The 17,173-nt window shown below is 39.6% G+C and overlaps 1 protein-coding gene across 1 annotated transcript in view; it reads right to left on the bottom strand.

The window, feature by feature from the left end:
• Positions 1-759: 759 nt before the first annotated feature.
• Positions 760-17,173, bottom strand: part of MTMR12 (myotubularin related protein 12) — a 33,063-nt gene continuing 16,649 nt past the window's right edge. The window contains exons 8-16 of the mRNA XM_008629262.2: positions 17,168-17,173; positions 14,103-14,209; positions 11,849-11,973; positions 9,178-9,256; positions 7,506-7,576; positions 6,338-6,510; positions 5,444-5,611; positions 4,464-4,625; positions 760-3,472 (exon numbers count right to left, since the gene is read on the bottom strand). The exon at positions 17,168-17,173 is cut by the window's right edge and continues 64 nt beyond it. Coding sequence (XP_008627484.1) covers positions 2,897-3,472; positions 4,464-4,625; positions 5,444-5,611; positions 6,338-6,510; positions 7,506-7,576; positions 9,178-9,256; positions 11,849-11,973; positions 14,103-14,209; positions 17,168-17,173 — 1,467 coding nt within the window. The 3' untranslated portion in view covers positions 760-2,896. The remainder of the gene's footprint in view (positions 3,473-4,463; positions 4,626-5,443; positions 5,612-6,337; positions 6,511-7,505; positions 7,577-9,177; positions 9,257-11,848; positions 11,974-14,102; positions 14,210-17,167) is intronic.

Below are 17,173 nucleotides of genomic sequence, written 5' to 3'. Positions count from 1 at the left end.
ATAAAGTACATGTTTGCATTCCATTATGCTGCACATCAGTAGCTGAACCTTTTCAATAGTGAATACAGTCTTAAATCAAAGCCAAGCGGTCAAAGTACAATTGCTGGTCTTTAGCAGGTGTGGGTGAGGCAGAGGCACACCTTGTGGTACAATGTGACCCACAGCTCTTGCTGTGTGGGGCTTCAAGAACAAAGCTGGCACAGTCTTGTAACATTCATGGCATTTTAGTGTTGTGATTTGCACTAAATCAACATATTTGTTTGTGCTGCCTTTGACCAGGGGCTAGCAATTTGTAGGGTCTTGAAGAAAGGGGAATTTTAAAATTTGTACTCCACAACTTACTGTGGTCACCCCTCAGTCCATCTCAAACACGCATCTGGTTTGAGAAACACCCCCTTGTGGCAATTTCAAGAAGTTGCTTAGTGTGACAATGCAAGAACAACTTTTGCCTTGGACATGGGGAAAGTACATTGGTAAGACAGAAATCAACAGTGTTAATAACCCCCACCACTACAGATACTCAGCAGACAGTTCCTAGATCCCCTTTAACTTCCCACAGTCACCCCACTTCACTGCACTGAACTTTCCTCCCTCCTGCACCGATGGCACCTCTCCAAAAGTACAGCGAGATCAAAACTGCACAGCTTCCCCGTAACAGTCTGCAAAACCCAGGATATAACCAGAAAAGCCTTGTCACTGCAGATTGTCAAGTCTGCTGTGATTTAGTTATTTAAACATACATTCTCATTTCAGGACAACTATGTCAAAATGTATTTTTATTAACACTCTTCAAACAGCCTGTTAGAGAGAAGTAACAGTATGTGACAAAAAGGAAAAAAAGAAGATAAAAACCTGTAGAGCTGCTAGCTTGCATTCAGTGTTAAAACCTGGAGGTATAAACAGAAGCCTGGAGTAAAAATAGGAAGTATATTTCCAATCCTTCAGTGCAGAAAACCAGCAACAATGGTATTTACTCTACATTAGAAGTGTTCCCATGTTCAATTCCAGATATATGCTTCTCTTCTATATATATTTCTGATAACTTATGTACAAATAAGATGTCCAACATCCATTCTTTAATACAAATATGTGATCTTCATGACTGAAATATTACAACAGTTTGATCAAAAGTATAGAAAAATCATTTTAATATCTTTTTTTTTTTAATGGCAGCATTTAAAAAACCCCATCCTTAAACCCAAATGACCTTAGAATGACAAGTATTTCTTCACTGTAATAATACACTGCTCATTCAACATGCAAAGTATTATTGCATACATGAGTCACATGAATTACATGAATTAAGTCTGAAGGAAATGTGCCGTACAGCCCATTCTAGCAAGTGCTAGCTGTAAAGATCATATGTATCACAGAAGAAAGCATAAGTACTAGTGTATTTTTAAATAAACCACTACAAACTCAAGTATTGTCCTCGCACTAAGACTTTAAGGCAATTAAGAGCTGGAAAGCTTCAGTTTGGCACAGCTGCATCAAGCTCTCCCCATTTCCCAGTTACGAGAATCTATTTTTAGAGGGCTGCTGATGAATTGTTGCTATACATTAATACAACTCAGTATGAAGTGATAAGTTAGTAACGAAAGTTTAATATCCCCAGTTTCACCGAGCTGATCAAATTTAAGCAACAGTTTATCCACCAGCTAAGTTTTCCAGCATGGATTTTTGAATTATTATGAGAACCTCTCAGTGTAACTCATTTTATGACTTGAATCTGTTCTTGGGGTATTACACAATTTAAGGGTTCAAAACAGATCTGACAGTCAAATAATATTCAGCTCTATAGAGGATAATTATTTGCAGTAAAAATACTTTGTATAAACATACACACAGTAGATCCAAGTCAACAGGCATTTCTTTATGGCTTTTTTCACTGAGGTACTGTTGTAACATCCAGCAACAGGACACAAGTGTTCTATGGTATAAACACCACATTCATAAGCTCTACCACCAACTCAGGACAAGTGGCAACAGACTGCAAATCCTGCAGGATTACAGGAAGAGTCATCCCTGCTATGTGGAGAGTCTCAGTGCAAGCTACAGAAAGCCTTAAAGGCAACTGGCATCAATGGGGGAAAGTTAAAATGAAAGTCTCACTCCACTTAAAAGGAGAAAAAAAACACTTGTGACAAATTGAAATCTCATTCCTCAAAATTAAGAGCAAACAATATTCCAAGGCAGCAAGGGCATGTAGCATAGCAGCCATACATTAAGACTTGAAATGTGTCATTAAGCTCTTGCATCTGACCTTTGAGTTAAGTGCATGCACAGGCTCACAGCAACCAACCTGTGACCATGACACCACACAGAACAACAGTGACAAAGGGGAGGGGGCATGCACCTGACTTCTGCTGATCCAACAGCAGACAGAAAACCCCTGGTGACCACAAATGTGCTCTTCAACTGTCAAAAGCTGATCTGTGAATGCACAGTTGGTTGCTTCTTTCACTGCTTACTTTACGTGGGGGGGAAATGCAAATCACAGCAGTCCATTATTCCCAGTACTCTTAGCATAAGGGGAAAGAGATGTTCTGTAAAGATAGCATGATTGTTGCCATATGCGTTTATCATTCCACCTTTATAGCAGGAATTTTATTTGCTGTTTTTTAACAGCGGCCATATCATTACTCCAGCCAAGACTCCCACTTTTATTACACCTATGCTAAAAATATGTTTCTGCAATAAATATTGTTGGGAGTGAAATTGAAGTTCAAAACATGCTCAGTTAATTACAAGTAGTTCTTTCCAATCAAGCTTTTTTTAACCCCACAAACTCATTGAACATGTTGCAGATCCTCGAGTGCCTTATATGAAGATACAGCACAACATTTAAAACTCAGTGCTTAGCCATATACAATCCATACTGTAATCTATACACATGTTATAACATATCCCCACTTAGATCAACAAATTCATCATCCCTCTTGACCAAGTCATCTTCATCTTCCAAGTCTTTCCAGGTGCTAGTGGGTAAAGCTGGTTTGACAGACTGTCTCTGAAGTAAAGCAAATGGAAACAAGGATGACAAACGGGCAGAATTTCTCAGCATGGGAGTAGAATGTACATCTCCAGACACAGCCTGACTGTGCTCTTCATCCATTTTCACCTGCAGGCTTTGCACTTCCTCCATCAAGTCCAGAATCTTGGCAGCTGTAGCTATTGTTCCACCTCCGTGAAGCTGGGCCTCAGGAATCCATCGTAGGTAACGCTGTGCCCAGACTTTGATTTCGGGGCCATCGATGCGTGGTAACAGAAGACCATGGTAGTCAACAGGTTTGCTATGCCAGCTATCATAAAACTCCCTTAAGTTATTAGGGGGCTCATCTGAAGAATTTATGAACTTGCCAATTCTTTTACCCAGAATGTTTTTAATTAAATGATCTGTTTCCTCCCTGAAAAATCCTCTCTTTGTGGAAGGCTTTGCCTGTGTCAGTGGCAATGAAAGTTGCCGTTGATGCTTTAAGAGGAAAGAAAAATATTCAGATAAATATTAATGGAATTTCCAAAAGCAGCTTTAAGAGGAAGAAAAAGTTGTATTCAGAAACTATTTGCAAGCAATAGTCCCTTGAACTATATAGCAAAGCAGTGGCTGTGTTCAAACTGTTATTTTTCAATACATCGAATACTTCACAGAGTGTACTTATTGCCAGCTACCTTCCCTGCACTAACCAAAAGTAACACTGATAAAGAAACTTTCTTTGAAAATGCCAAATCCATTGCTTACGTTCAAGTATTACAAATGTTCATGTTTAGTTTAAGCTAGTTGGAAATCAGAGAGCACTTGAATTACAGGTTTTTATCCAGTGGTCCTTCGCTCCATCTCAGATTAATGCTGTAGATCATACTGGCAGTGTCTCACTTGGGAGTGCTTTGTACAGGACCAAATTTAACCAATAAATTACAATTGAAAGAGGCTACTCCAAACAAACATTTTTCCCTGATGTAGTGCTACTTTCCAGCAATGAAGTGGTCCATCCATAATCCTCCATACCCCAGACAGTTTTTTGCTGTTGTTGGGCCCCCTCCCACTCCAAGTGCAGACACACACTCCAGTTACATTCAGACAAAATTAGGGAGGCAATTACAAACCTGCTATGTATTTCAATTATGTACTCCATGGAACAACTAAATGAACTCCCTTCAGACATGTCAGTGCAACTCACCTGAATGTTAAATCTCATGACTTACCACTATACTTGCACAGAAGTATGAAGAAAAAGAATCCCTAGCTTCATGGCTATGAATAGTTACTGTAAAACAGTTATTTTCAACTGAGGTGGATGCAAATTTGGTTCTTAAAACCCAGGTGGGTCTGAGGTACACATGCATTTTGTCAATTAAAAAAAAGTCTGCACCAATACTTTCACTGTGAGTACATTTGAAATAAGAGGTGTGCAAAATATTTCTAGAATTGAAAAAATAGTTTAGTTTAGCAGCACGTATCTTACTTTGAATCGCGCAGTCTTCCGTTGACTTTTATCTGGTTTTGGTTTCTCTGCATAAAGAGGGTTGTTCAGAAAAGCCTGGGCCTTGCGGTCAAACTGCACAGACCAGTCCCACACAGTAAGGAATCTGAAAGGACCACCTTGTGTCTTGAGGCTTTCCCCACTCTGCCAGAACAAACAGGTCACATTTAATTCTGCTAGAAGGGAATTCTGACCAAGTCAAGGTGAAATTAAGAAACTGGCTTTTCAGAAAAAAGGCCACAGAGTTGCAACAACACTTGTGATTTCTATGTGTTCAAAAACCAAACAAAACCAGTGCAATTAAGACTTTCACAGATTAAAATAAGGTTAAATAATCGCAGGAAAAAAATGGTTTTGAACCTTGGGCAGGAGACAGACACTTGGATTCTTCAAACACAGGGGGAATGTTAGGATTCCAAACGACAAAAGTTAACGACAGTCATGCAGTGCTACTGGTCTAGATTTTGTGATCAATGATTTATTTGTATGAAAAATAGTTATCTTCACTTTTTCCTTTAGTCTCTGTGCAGCCCTGCAGAGGATACTCCCATTGCTCCCAGCTTCTTAGGCTAGAGAAGAGCATGAACCAAATACAAATCAACATTCAGGAGATGCTGATTTTGGAACACAACAGAATATACGATACAAGAATTTTGTAGATAACTTATTCTGCAGGACAGCTGGATAGTCCTCATAGGTTAGGGAGCTCCAATTTCACTGAAGAATATTAAAACATGAAACTACAACCACACGTTACAGGTTACGTATTCCTTCTGTTATCATAAACTCCAAGTCCTGAACTTGACTCCTTATGGCCAAAATTCCACTTGTTCACCCTTCAAGGCACTTCAATGAGTAAGGAAAAAGGCACTGTTGGGAATTAGCTTTTTTTGAGTGTTCCTTGTTTGTTGGTTAAACTCATTGTCCAACAACAATGCGTCCAAGAAATACCAAACCCTTACCTTATTAGTGTCTCTTTGATGTTGAGAGTTGAAGAAGAAAGTGCTAAAAATAGGCACATAGAGGCTGTCTGATAAGACAGTTAAGTAAGTTTCTGTGAACTCGAATGCTGGAGGATACTGTTGTACCAGCTGCCAAACACAATTTAGCAGGAGCAGAAAAACAGGAGCCTAAGTAAATAAAATATTTCATTGGTTTCAAAAAAAGTTAAAATTGTTCCACCGTGCAGACTTATTTATTTTATAGTATTTAGTGCCTCCAAATACAAATCTTAAGGCAAGAAGCCTGATTAACTACAGAACTGCTGCATATATACTTGGCTGAACTCTGAAAAAGTATTATCTGAGCTACCCTTGGCCAATTGTTGACGGAAGAGGTGAGCACTTTCTACTCTGAATTTGAAAGTTGCCACCATGCAGCATTTTAAGGGTGGCAAAGCAAAACTAGTTTATAACAATTCTTCATCAGAATGAGTCAGTTTACATCTATTATTTCAATTCTGTATAGCAATCTGATCTAGTCCCAAAGCAAGACTATCTTATATTTATTATTTATACTATGTATAAAGCTGATCTCTAGATGTGACAGGAATAAGGCAATTAACTTGAGTTATTTCTACGGATGCTACTACCATTTAACACAGTTTTCAAGGGCACAAGATATGACTTCCAAAAGACTCCAAGACTGGGAAATTTTGCATTTGTCCTCCTCAATAATAAAGCCACTGCTGACCTCTGAACAGCAAAAACAGTGTCACTGTACAAACATCAACCCATAGAACAAAACACTAAAGATCATCAGAGTAACTGGATCTTCTGGACTAACAGCTAAATCCCTCCTTGTGCTGAGTAAGCTTGTAAATAGAAAGTAAAGAAAGCAATTTAAAAAAATCATACCTCCTCTTTTTCACTTTTGTGTAAGTGGTTACAGCGATCCAAAAAGCCATGTCCTCCAATCACCCACTCCTTCTGAATAAGGCTCTGAAACCCTGACTTTGTTCTGCTGTATGAATCCATCATCACTTGAACCAGACTCGAGATTACACAGCACAGATCAGTAGCACTCTCTTCTACAAGGGAGAGTAGAAACAATATTCTTTACTGAGTCATTCCTCAAACTTTGTGTATGAAAGCAAAGCATTGCCACGTTCACATAAACAAAATTGTATTTCAGGATCAGAGCAGCACAGAAATTTTTGCAAGTCATAGAGAAGTTAATCCATGATTTCAAATATAAGGTTACTTACACATTTATCCTAGGAAAACACTTTGATAATAAAACCTGCAAGCCCCAACCTTTACCACTACAACTTGCCTGTGCCATTCAGTCTCCCACAAAGCACACCCTGCCCCTCAGCCCCTTACCCTTCCTATCCTCCATGCCTTTTTTCACAAGGTGTGAAACTGTCTCCTCATGCAACATACATTCTTCACCTTTCCAAAAGGTGCCTCCAGAAAACACCTCTTTCCTGTGCTAGGTTTCTCAAATGGCAATATAGGGAAATACCCAACTAAATTTCCAATCCAAGAGTCACTTAATGGTTAACATTAGGTTTGGTTTTCCGTATGATTACTTTGTCTAGAAAAATAAACTGCTCAACATGTTTACAGTAAGCATATTCTTCCACATATTTTTAATAAAGAGGCTACAGAATATCCAGCATATATCTAGAAAATATAAAGGTTGTTTTGCAAAGTTTTCTTATTACTGGTCCTTTGTGTAGTTATGGCTCCCCTTCCCCTTAAAGGGCAGCAAAGGGTCTAGGAGACCCTAAATAAAATAAACTGGGCAACAGGAATGTTACCCCTTCTTTATGCATGACTCTCCTGACAATTTATCAGCAGCTTTCTCATTCATATCCTATCTTAGCCTGGAACAGTGCTTACCATATTTTTTTAACTATAGGAAGCATTTCCAGGAGTGTGAGAGATTTAGGTGCTTTACTCTTACTAGTACGGTACGAATTTTAGCAAGTCTCTACTGTAATTATAAACTTACAGCTTAAGCTACTTCAAAATTAATTTTAAAAAATAAATATATAGGACTATCTCATTGAATACGTACCTATGAGGAGAACATTTGTATGCTGTATTTCCAGACACTCAGCAACTTCTATTGCTTTCTTCAAGACTCTCCTGTTTCGTACAGGAAAAGTTAAGTGAAGTTTCTTGTATTAGTTTCCCCTAGACAGGACTAGAATGCCATACTTGAAACTTGACTAGTTCTTTAAAACACAAAACCCATGCTCAGTTTGTGTAAATGAAGAACCGTTTAGCTTCAAGAACATTTTATTTGGCCATTAACCATGCACTTTCAGTTGCTATGATACAATACTTTATTTTGGATCAGCAGCAGCCATCACACCCTGAAGTGTTAAAATTGCTAAGAACCAGATCTTTATCCTGGAAAGAGTCAACATCACCACATTTATGTTCTAATGTACTACATACTACATTTCTTCCAAAATCTGGTTTTAAGAGGCAGATGGAAGAATGACCAATCACCTCTTTTAAACACTCAGACAAAATTTATTCAGAGAACGTTATTACACAAGGAAGACTGAGTAGACTTACAGATCACATAAAATCAGATGTAACACTGTTGGTTTCTAGATCTAAATCTTCATAAAGTTAATTATTTTTTGCAAAAGCCTGCACACAAATTAGAATTTTTGCAATAGTTTAGGCCACTAATAGAAGCTGACTGTTTATTTCTTAAGTGTGGAGTTGTCAGATTCTTTGTTCTATCATCTAGAACATATGAGAAGGCATTCCTACTAACTGCAAGAGCCAAGAACAGGCTGATCCAGGAACCAACTGGATCCAAGTATGGAAATGACCAGTCTCAAAACAACCTAAGGATAGCAATCTGGCCTGGCTTTTACTTCCAACTACTTGTGATCTTGGTCATGTCAATGGATTTCTCAACATATGGTCTTCACTAGAACCTTCAATAAACACATACATTTAAATTCTGGATTAACGAGTTAATAACTATCAATATTTATTAATTGTTATTAAGACTAGAAGGGACTGGAGCTGACTGCAGAAGCACCTCATGGTAATTAGCTGATCACAGAATAAACTGACAGGCAAAAGAGCTAGCACAAAGTAACACTGAAAACAAAATTCCTCAGCATTCCACTACAACAAGCCTTAAGTTAGCCAACACCATTCCAACACTTACTCACTCTGGACTGCTGAAAGAAGAAAAGAGAACTTAAGGAACAATCAGGACAGGAGGGGGACAAAACTGAGAAGAAATGTCATTTTATCAATCTTTGGTGGGCTAACATCTCAAACACTGCACTTCATCTCATCCTAAAGGACATTACAGAAGTAGAGAGTACAGAGAAGAATGGCAAGGCCAGTAAGAGAAACAGAATAGTTTCATGCAAGGAACAAATAGGATTCTTGAGCTTGGAAAGAAGGTGACAGTGCAGGACAGAAATTATCTGGATCTATAGTTTTAAAAAGCTTTCTGGAAAAGTTGTAATTGGAATGGTCTGCTAGTTCTCACATCCTTTAAAGTGGAAGGCTTAACACAAGTCTGCACTGTTAGAAACACTGTCTCAAGTTGCAGAAATAAGATATATAAATGGAACCATAAGCCCGTCTTAATTTTTTTCCTACTGGCAGTAAAGAATGTCATTCAATTTCAAGAAACTAGCTAGAAAACCCACTACAAATGCATTTACCAACAGTTTGAAACACAGAAAGCTGAAGATAGAGCAAACCTGATTATTTCTAGCCAGTTTGTGCTCTCCAGTAATGAAAACCATTTCACATCAGTTGCCCAGAAGTCTGTACTGTTATCTGCAAAAAGAAGAGGAAAAACAAAAAATTGATTTGTTCACACATACATACATACATAGTAATAATTAGCAGCCATCCATTGTATTCCCCTTCAGTTATGAACTGGTACAAAACAACCAATACTAAGGAGTCAGCAAATCTCAATCACTGTTAAAGCTGACACCTTATAACTAAATAAGGAAGTGAAGTAGTCCTACAAACACCAGCAGGTTTATAGCACCACAGCCTTTTAGAAAAGGTATGTTGAAGGTTCATGGCAATCAAACCAGGTAAATAAATCTGTTGACAAAATGGAAAAGAAATAAAAAAGTTTAATCAGAGATGATGATCCACATAAAGCTTAACTATAAAGAGGCTGGATTTTGAAAATCATTACCATCGCAGACAGAAACATCAATGGGTTTTAGAAGCAGGTTATAAAAATCTATGGAATTTAAGAGCTACCTGAAAAATGTTTTAAACAGTTTTTGTTGCAACTAAAAAAAGACATTAAAATACAGAAACAGGGAGGCCAAGTTCAATACCACAAAGTCATTAAACTCTTATGTATTTCGCTAGGACTTTTGTAGGTTTTTTGAAATGCCACCTAAGTCTCCACTGCTTTTATTTCTATCAAAGCCAGTCAACAGACATTGGAAAGCTTTCACAAGCTGATACAGTAAATTAAAACCAGAATAGATTACATTTCCTGCATGAGACAAACCTTGAAGCACAAGGCCTACAAACAGTTCTACTAGTGAGAAACCAGATACACTCACTTCCCTCTTCCCCTACCCTTTCAATGATAGCTTCAGTTCCATATGTTTCTGTGTAACTGCTCACCTCCCCGAGTCTCTTTCCATACACATCTGGTGTTCAATTCCAGCACATACACACACACACACACACACACTTCTGTCTCTGCTGCATCTTTCACATATGCCTCAAATGCATGAGCATATACATGTTTTGTTCCTGTAGCTGTTCTGCCTCCAGACCTCTCCCCCTCATTTGGCTCTTTACTCATTTAAATTCCTCTCCCAATTTCTTTCGCCCTGGCCATAGAAACTAGTTCTTCACAAAAGCACTAGAATGCATCTTCAGAATTCTGTTCCATTAGATGTAGTTTTCACCAAATCCTACCACACTCACAGTAAAGAATTTCTGCCTAATATCTGATCTAAACCCACCCATTCTCCCCTGTCCTATCATTTCATGCTCTTGTCTGGAGTTCCTCTCCAGTTCTCTTGTAGCCCCTTCAGGCACTGAAAGGTGCTACAAGGTCTCCCCGAAGCCTTCTCTTCTCCAGGCTGAACAACCCCACTCTCTCAGCCTTTCCTCACAGGAGAGATGCTCCAGCCCTCTGATCATCTTGGTGGCCTCCTCTGGACTGGCTCCAGCAGGTCCCTGTCCCTCCTGTGCTGGGACCCCAGAGCTGGATGCAGTGCTCCAGGTGGGTCTCAGCAGAGCGGAGCAGAGGGGCACAATCCCCTCCCTCCCCTGCTGCCCACGGGGCTCTGGATGCAGCCCAGGACACGTTTGGCTCTCTGGGCTGTGAGTGCCATGGCCAGGACAAGCTGCCTATACCATATTAACTAGCCAGGACAGGACAAAAGTAATGGTTAATGTGTTCAGACTTTAAAAGATGGTAATAAGGTAGCAAATTTCTGTAAGATCTTATTACTTCTGCAAAAGCTTACCTGAACATTTTTCTCAGACTGCAAGTGCATAGTGCTATACTCAGTGAGGTACAGTCTACTATCAAACCTTATTTAAAAAGCTCCAAGAACAAAACACTTACTGGATTACAGTTTTAACACATTCTCCTTTCCATGAATACAAGACAATGAATGATACAATTACATCATCAAAATACACAGTATTTCCTGAGACAAGTTAAATGACTTAATTCAAGCTTTGGCCTTTTTCCTACAGAGGGTGAGTTACCAGAAACCACATAAAAAGATAAGTAACTATATTTAGCTCTTAAGATTCACTGTGGATTTGACAGTGTATTCTAGACAAAATCCTTGGTGTGAAACTCTAATATCTCATATTAAAAATGGAATGGATCTTTTTTCACCTCAGGAGATGAGGTCGAAGTGTTTCATGACAGCAAAATAGTTGGAAAGTCTCAGAAGAAAAAGTCTGAAAGCCTAGAGCATACTTTCACATGGCTCCCATTTTATTGCTTTCTAAAGGACAGAATTTAAGTAGCTTCATGTTTTGAGATGTGACTAGTGGGTAACAACACCTAGTGCAAAAATGAATTAGCATTTAGTCTGCACTCTTGACAGAGCATAAAGGCTTTTTAAAAGGTTGACCACCGTAGACTGAAAAATCTTCCCCACAAACTTCACTCCAGCTAGTGTGTTCCAACTAACAGTTAAGACTCTGCTCCCTTTTAAAGTAATTTTCAGATACTGTGACAGCTTAGCAAGCAATGGTTAAGTCAAAGAACTACAAACCTTCATTCAGACATAAGCAGAGTCTTCAGTTATGTATTTTAAAATCTGCTTTTAACCACCTTCAAAATCAAGACACCAATCAAGAAAATTACTGCACTCATGAGACACAGCACATCATCATGCTTTGCTTTAAAGTCTGACTTACCTATCAAAAACAGCTGTTTAAATCTTGTGTATGCAGTCTGGATATCTTGCAGAGATGGAAGGCTGCTTGACAAGTCATCCATCTTCAGGAGCTCATAGGGAGGTTTGCTAATTGTCTTACAGATTCTAAATCAAACCATCAAGAGATTAAAGCCTTCTGCTTCACAAGTCAAATAATACACCAACTACTATCACTGAAGACAAAATTAACAGGCACAGTTTGTGAAAGAGTTGTAATACCAGAAGATAGACACTCTAGAAAGCTAGTGGCCTCCATGCATTTTTAAGTACTGGCTGGAAGCTTGCCTACAGGCTTATAACAAGATTTGAAGCTTTTAACCATTACACCAATAAAACTATATTTGTGCCTCAGTTATGAATATTGCAAGCAGTACTTGATTTTTACTACTGTTTTCTTCACTAGATACACCAAAATCACTTTACTAGGGGGCTGCTAGAGGTGTATCCAGAAAGAAGAGATGGATAGAAACACCCAAACCTCCCAGCAGAAGCTTACAATTTCTCTTGACTTTTGCCAACCAGATTCTGATACCTAGCTGCTAGGTCTTCTAATGAAACACGTGAGTAAAGGAAATTATCTGGATTCAAACAAGACAATATATCTTGCACTTCCCTATATATCTACTATTTTTTTTCCCTTGAAGGAGAGGAAAAAATACCAGGCCAGATAACGCTTTGGTTTGGACCCAGCACATCTCCTCTCATTCAGGTTCCAGAGCTCAGATGAACATGAACTTGGTAACTACATCTGCTGTCACTCTGGCCTCTTATGGTCAAGACCTGGGAAAAATTGCTCTAGCTCATACTTCAAAAGTGAGACCTTGTGGGCACTTTTCCAGGCAGGAGAGAGTGCTTTGCTTCCTGCAGGCTGTAGAACAGAAACCTGCTTTAGGTGAGAACTACAGGGGTCCAGATCAGAAACACAGGTTACCAGACCTCCTGAAGATGCATCAGATCAGAGGTGAGGGAAAGCAATCGTTGGCCAAATACAAATACTTCTTCCAAATGAAGCAGTAAAGAACTTGTGCTGGAAGATCAGACTCTGAACAGCTTTTTAAAAAAGATAAAACTGCTAATTGTAAACATCTGCTCTGTGCCTGAGTTCAGACTATTACTATAATGGCACTTTAACACACCCTGATGGCCAATTCGTAGATACATTTCAGACTCCAGTGATTAAGCACCAGTACTGCACAGCAAAGAAAACCAGCAATACTGCCCCAAGTTCAAACAGCCACAGAGAAGGCATCAAAGTATCAGAGGATGCCTTGTTTCAGCTTACTGCTAGTTTTATTTACTTTCACATCATGAAATAGTATTAAAGACAGTTCTAAATCATGTAATCTTCCCCATTTCAGGGTAAAAATATTAGAGAATCTGCAGGAAAGGCCACAAGCTCTTCCTGTGCAAGTATAAGGAATTTTATAAACAAAAGCAGTTTTAAGAGCCCAGTCAAGCTGTTTTCTGTTAGTTCTGTGTGATTAAAAGGCTCTCCATCGATGAGGAGCAAGGAGGCCATGTTCAGTGCACAGATTATACATATGAGTCTGATCTAACAGGTGGCTGCTGAGAGAGAAGTTCTGTCCAGGACACACAACAGGTTAAAAAAGCGCCAAAATTAAAGGGCAAAAAGTCATTGCCATAACATTCAGACAGCTGTGCTCCTTCCTTTAAGTTAAACTTGTAATTTTTCAAACTGCTGAACTAATTCAGCTTACTACCCCAACTGAAAAAGTGCAGTCTCCCTTCACATCTGAAAGCTGCAGTAGTGAACTGCTTAGGCTGTCTCAGACATTTTAGATCACCTTATCTCAAATTATTTAAGAACATGAACCTAGCTCTCAGAAGATGGCAGAGTCTTAAAAGCTCAGTTTGCAAATCCACTTTTAGAGATGGAGTCTAGATTTCTCTTACTTGCTAAACAATTAAGCCCATTAAACCCTACAGGCTTTGCTGCTGCTTTACCTAAATAACACACCACAGTTTGTACAGATTCCTCAGACATATATCTGTATGTATTTCCACAGAAAAAGCCTTCAGTGAGGTTCCAGTCCTGCGCAAGTGACCGGTGCCATTAGGTCAAGGGCTTAAACACATTCCACTACAGAAAACTACTTTCAGATACAGAACTTGTTTCCTGATGTGTGAAAGCTTAAAAGATATAGCATATATGGAAAAAGAGAAGCAAGGTCCATACCAAGCAAAGTGTTGTGGACAGAATAGCTATTACTGACCCATCCAAGAAGGCTTTTTGCGTTTGTGAAGTGCTGTCATCTTGTTCTTTGGGAAACGCAGACATTTTGAGGAGAGCAGCACCATTATGGCAAGACCAACACCAAATCTGCAGAAAGACATTTACCAGGTGAGAAAAATTAGTAAATTGTCCTATACAAGGTATTTGATTATGTGACTCAGTGATTTCAAAATTTCTCTGTGCTTTTGCTTCATTGAATTTTTAGTGTATTTAATAACACCATCAATAGAAGCAAACTCCTACACCTGAACCAAAATTACATGCCTGAGTACACTATGTTACCACTTGCAAGTTTTTACACAGGCACAGGGAAATATAAAATGTCAGATTAAGTCAAAACATTACTTTCTCAACTTCCCTCACAGGTAAAAAAAAATTGATCAAAAAGTCTATGGCCAAATTATGTCGGCATATATGCCACAGCAAGACAAGTAACATATATATATATATATATATATATATAATCCATCCCTTTCTCTACACAGATGGTAGGTTTTTCTCATAGTTCAGCCTTAAGATAACTCGCAATAGATGCGCTGATGTTTTTTCATGTGAACTATGCATAAAGAGTAATCTAGGCATATGAAATAAAGTGTTAAACACTCCACAGCTGAATCAGATTGCATGTCACAGGTATTCCTTGTGCCAAATCAGTCCTCAAAGCTTCTTAGTTCCCTTTACACGTATTTTCTTCATTCATACCTACTCCTTGAAGCTCTCGAGATGATCTGCACACTTGCATTGAAACAGGAATCATTTTCATCAGGAATACTACACAAATGAAATCAGGAAGTTGAAGTTCTGCTATCAATTTACAGTAACCATGAGGTGCACCTCAGAAGGATGCAGAAACCTCAAAATCATGAAGAGTGGAAAAAATTACTACACTGTCCTTCGACTGCCTTCTCAAACCAATTTAATGGTCCAGCTATCTTGACACTAGCTTCACAGAAACAGTTAGGAAATATTTAGAAGAGTTCTGCAAGGCCTATGAACAGTGGATAGCTACAGATGTTGTCATCTATTTGGACATTCGTAAGGCCTTGAACATGATTACCCACAACATCCTTCTCTCAAACCTGGGGAAATACAGATTTGATGCATGGTCTGCTCAGGGATGAGGAACTGGTTAAATGGTCACATCCAGAGAGTAGTGGTCAATGTCCCCATGTCCATATGGAGATCAGTGATGAGTCTCAGGGGTCTGTACTAGGACCAGGACTATTTAATACCTTCATCAACGACACAGTCAGTGAGATCAAGTGCACCCTCAGCAAGTTTGCATGTGACACCAAGCTGTGAGGTGTGTTTAACACACCTGAAGGACAGGATGTCATCCAGAGGGACCTAGACAAGCTTGAGGAGTGGTCCATGGGAACATCATGAGGTTTAACAAGACCAAGTGCTGGTGCTGCACCTGGGTCAGGGCAACCCCCAGTACCAGCACAGGCTGGGCATGAACAGACCCAGCCATGAACAGACCGGGGACAGCCGTGCCCAGAAGGACTTGGGGGTGCTGTGGGTGAGAGGCTGGACAGGCCCCGGCCATGGCACTCACAGCCCAGAGAGCCAAACGTGTCCTGGGCTGCATCCAGAGCCCCGTGGGCAGCAGGGGAGGGAGGGGATTGTGCCCCTCTGCTCCGCTCTGCTGAGACCCACCTGGAGCACTGCATCCAGCTCTGGGGTCCCAGCACAGGAGGGACAGGGACCTGCTGGAGCCAGTCCAGAGGAGAGACACAAAAATGGTCATAAGATTGGAGCACCTGTCCTGTGAGGATATGCTGAAGAATTTGAGTTGCTCAGCCTGGAGAAGGCTTTGGGGAGACCTTTTTGTGGCATTTCATTACTTAAAGGGGGCTTAGAAAAAAGATGGGGAAAGACTTTTTAACAGGTCTTGCTGTGATATGACAAGGGGTAATGGTTTGAAACTAAAAGAGGGTAGGTTTAGAACTACATATGAGGAAGAAAGTTTTTACAAGGAAGGTGCCGGAAAACTGGATGGACCAGGTTGTCCAGAAAGGTGGTAGATGCCCCAGAAACATTCAAGGCCAGGTTGGAAAGGGCTCTGTGCAACCTGATCTAGGAGAAGATGCTTCTTTTCATTCCAGAAAGGGATTAGACTAGATTATGTTTAAAGGTCGAAACTATTCTACAATTCTGTGAATGCAAGATGGAATAAAAAAACCCCAAACACTTCTGTTTCTATGTAAGAACCAGTGTAATAGGTCTCTGACTCTCTGAGAAAAAGTGAACCAAACTACTTTGACCTTTAGGCAGGACAACAGAGTACTATCTTCTCCATGGACCAATTAATTTAAAAGCATGAAATGAACATGATTTTCCTCGGCAAGTTTAATGGGCATACAGCAGCTAAGGTAAGACCTCACAAGTGAGATTACTTTGCTCCTTGTTTCCATCTCCTCTTATTGGTTCTTGAACTAAAAGGCAGAAAGCCAAACCCAGCTTGCTACAGGGTGCAAACCAGTATATTTAACTTCATTTTCTGTTGGATGGCTAGAACTAGTTTTTCAGTTGGGCTACTTGACTTTGCAAAAACACTGCATCATCACAGCCACAGCACTTACCAGAACCCAAGCTAGGTAACTGGAGGTGTTCAGCTACACCTTACATGCACTGTCTTCACCTCAATATCCAAACAGCATTTCAAAGCCTACATATTGCCCCAGCCAGATGCCACTCAGTACAGTCTCATGAAAAACAGGCTGTTGGACAGACAGGCTAGTAGTGTATGTAGGCTGTAGGACATTAGTAAATGAGAACTGTGAACAGTAAATACATATTTTGCTGCTATGTTATGTGTATGTTATATATATGTTTTGCTACATATGACACTTTTCAGTGAAATACAGAAATGTATCAAGCACTTCTCCTTCCAACACCTGTTTCCCTTCAGTAGATGACCAGGTATACATGTAAGGTGTTAAAAACAAGATCTGAAAACAATATGCAGTAACATCTGCAATACTAATTGAAAGTCTGCCATCTCAGTAAGAGTCTTACCCTCAGCCATGCACATATACTTACAGGAAT

Source organism: Corvus brachyrhynchos, unplaced genomic scaffold (assembly GCF_000691975.1).
Source record: "Corvus brachyrhynchos isolate BGI_N302 unplaced genomic scaffold, ASM69197v1 scaffold140, whole genome shotgun sequence".
In the NCBI taxonomy this organism is placed as follows: Eukaryota; Metazoa; Chordata; class Aves; order Passeriformes; family Corvidae; genus Corvus; species Corvus brachyrhynchos.
Note: the sequence above shows the minus strand (reverse complement) of the source record. Positions and strands in the feature narration are given on the sequence as shown.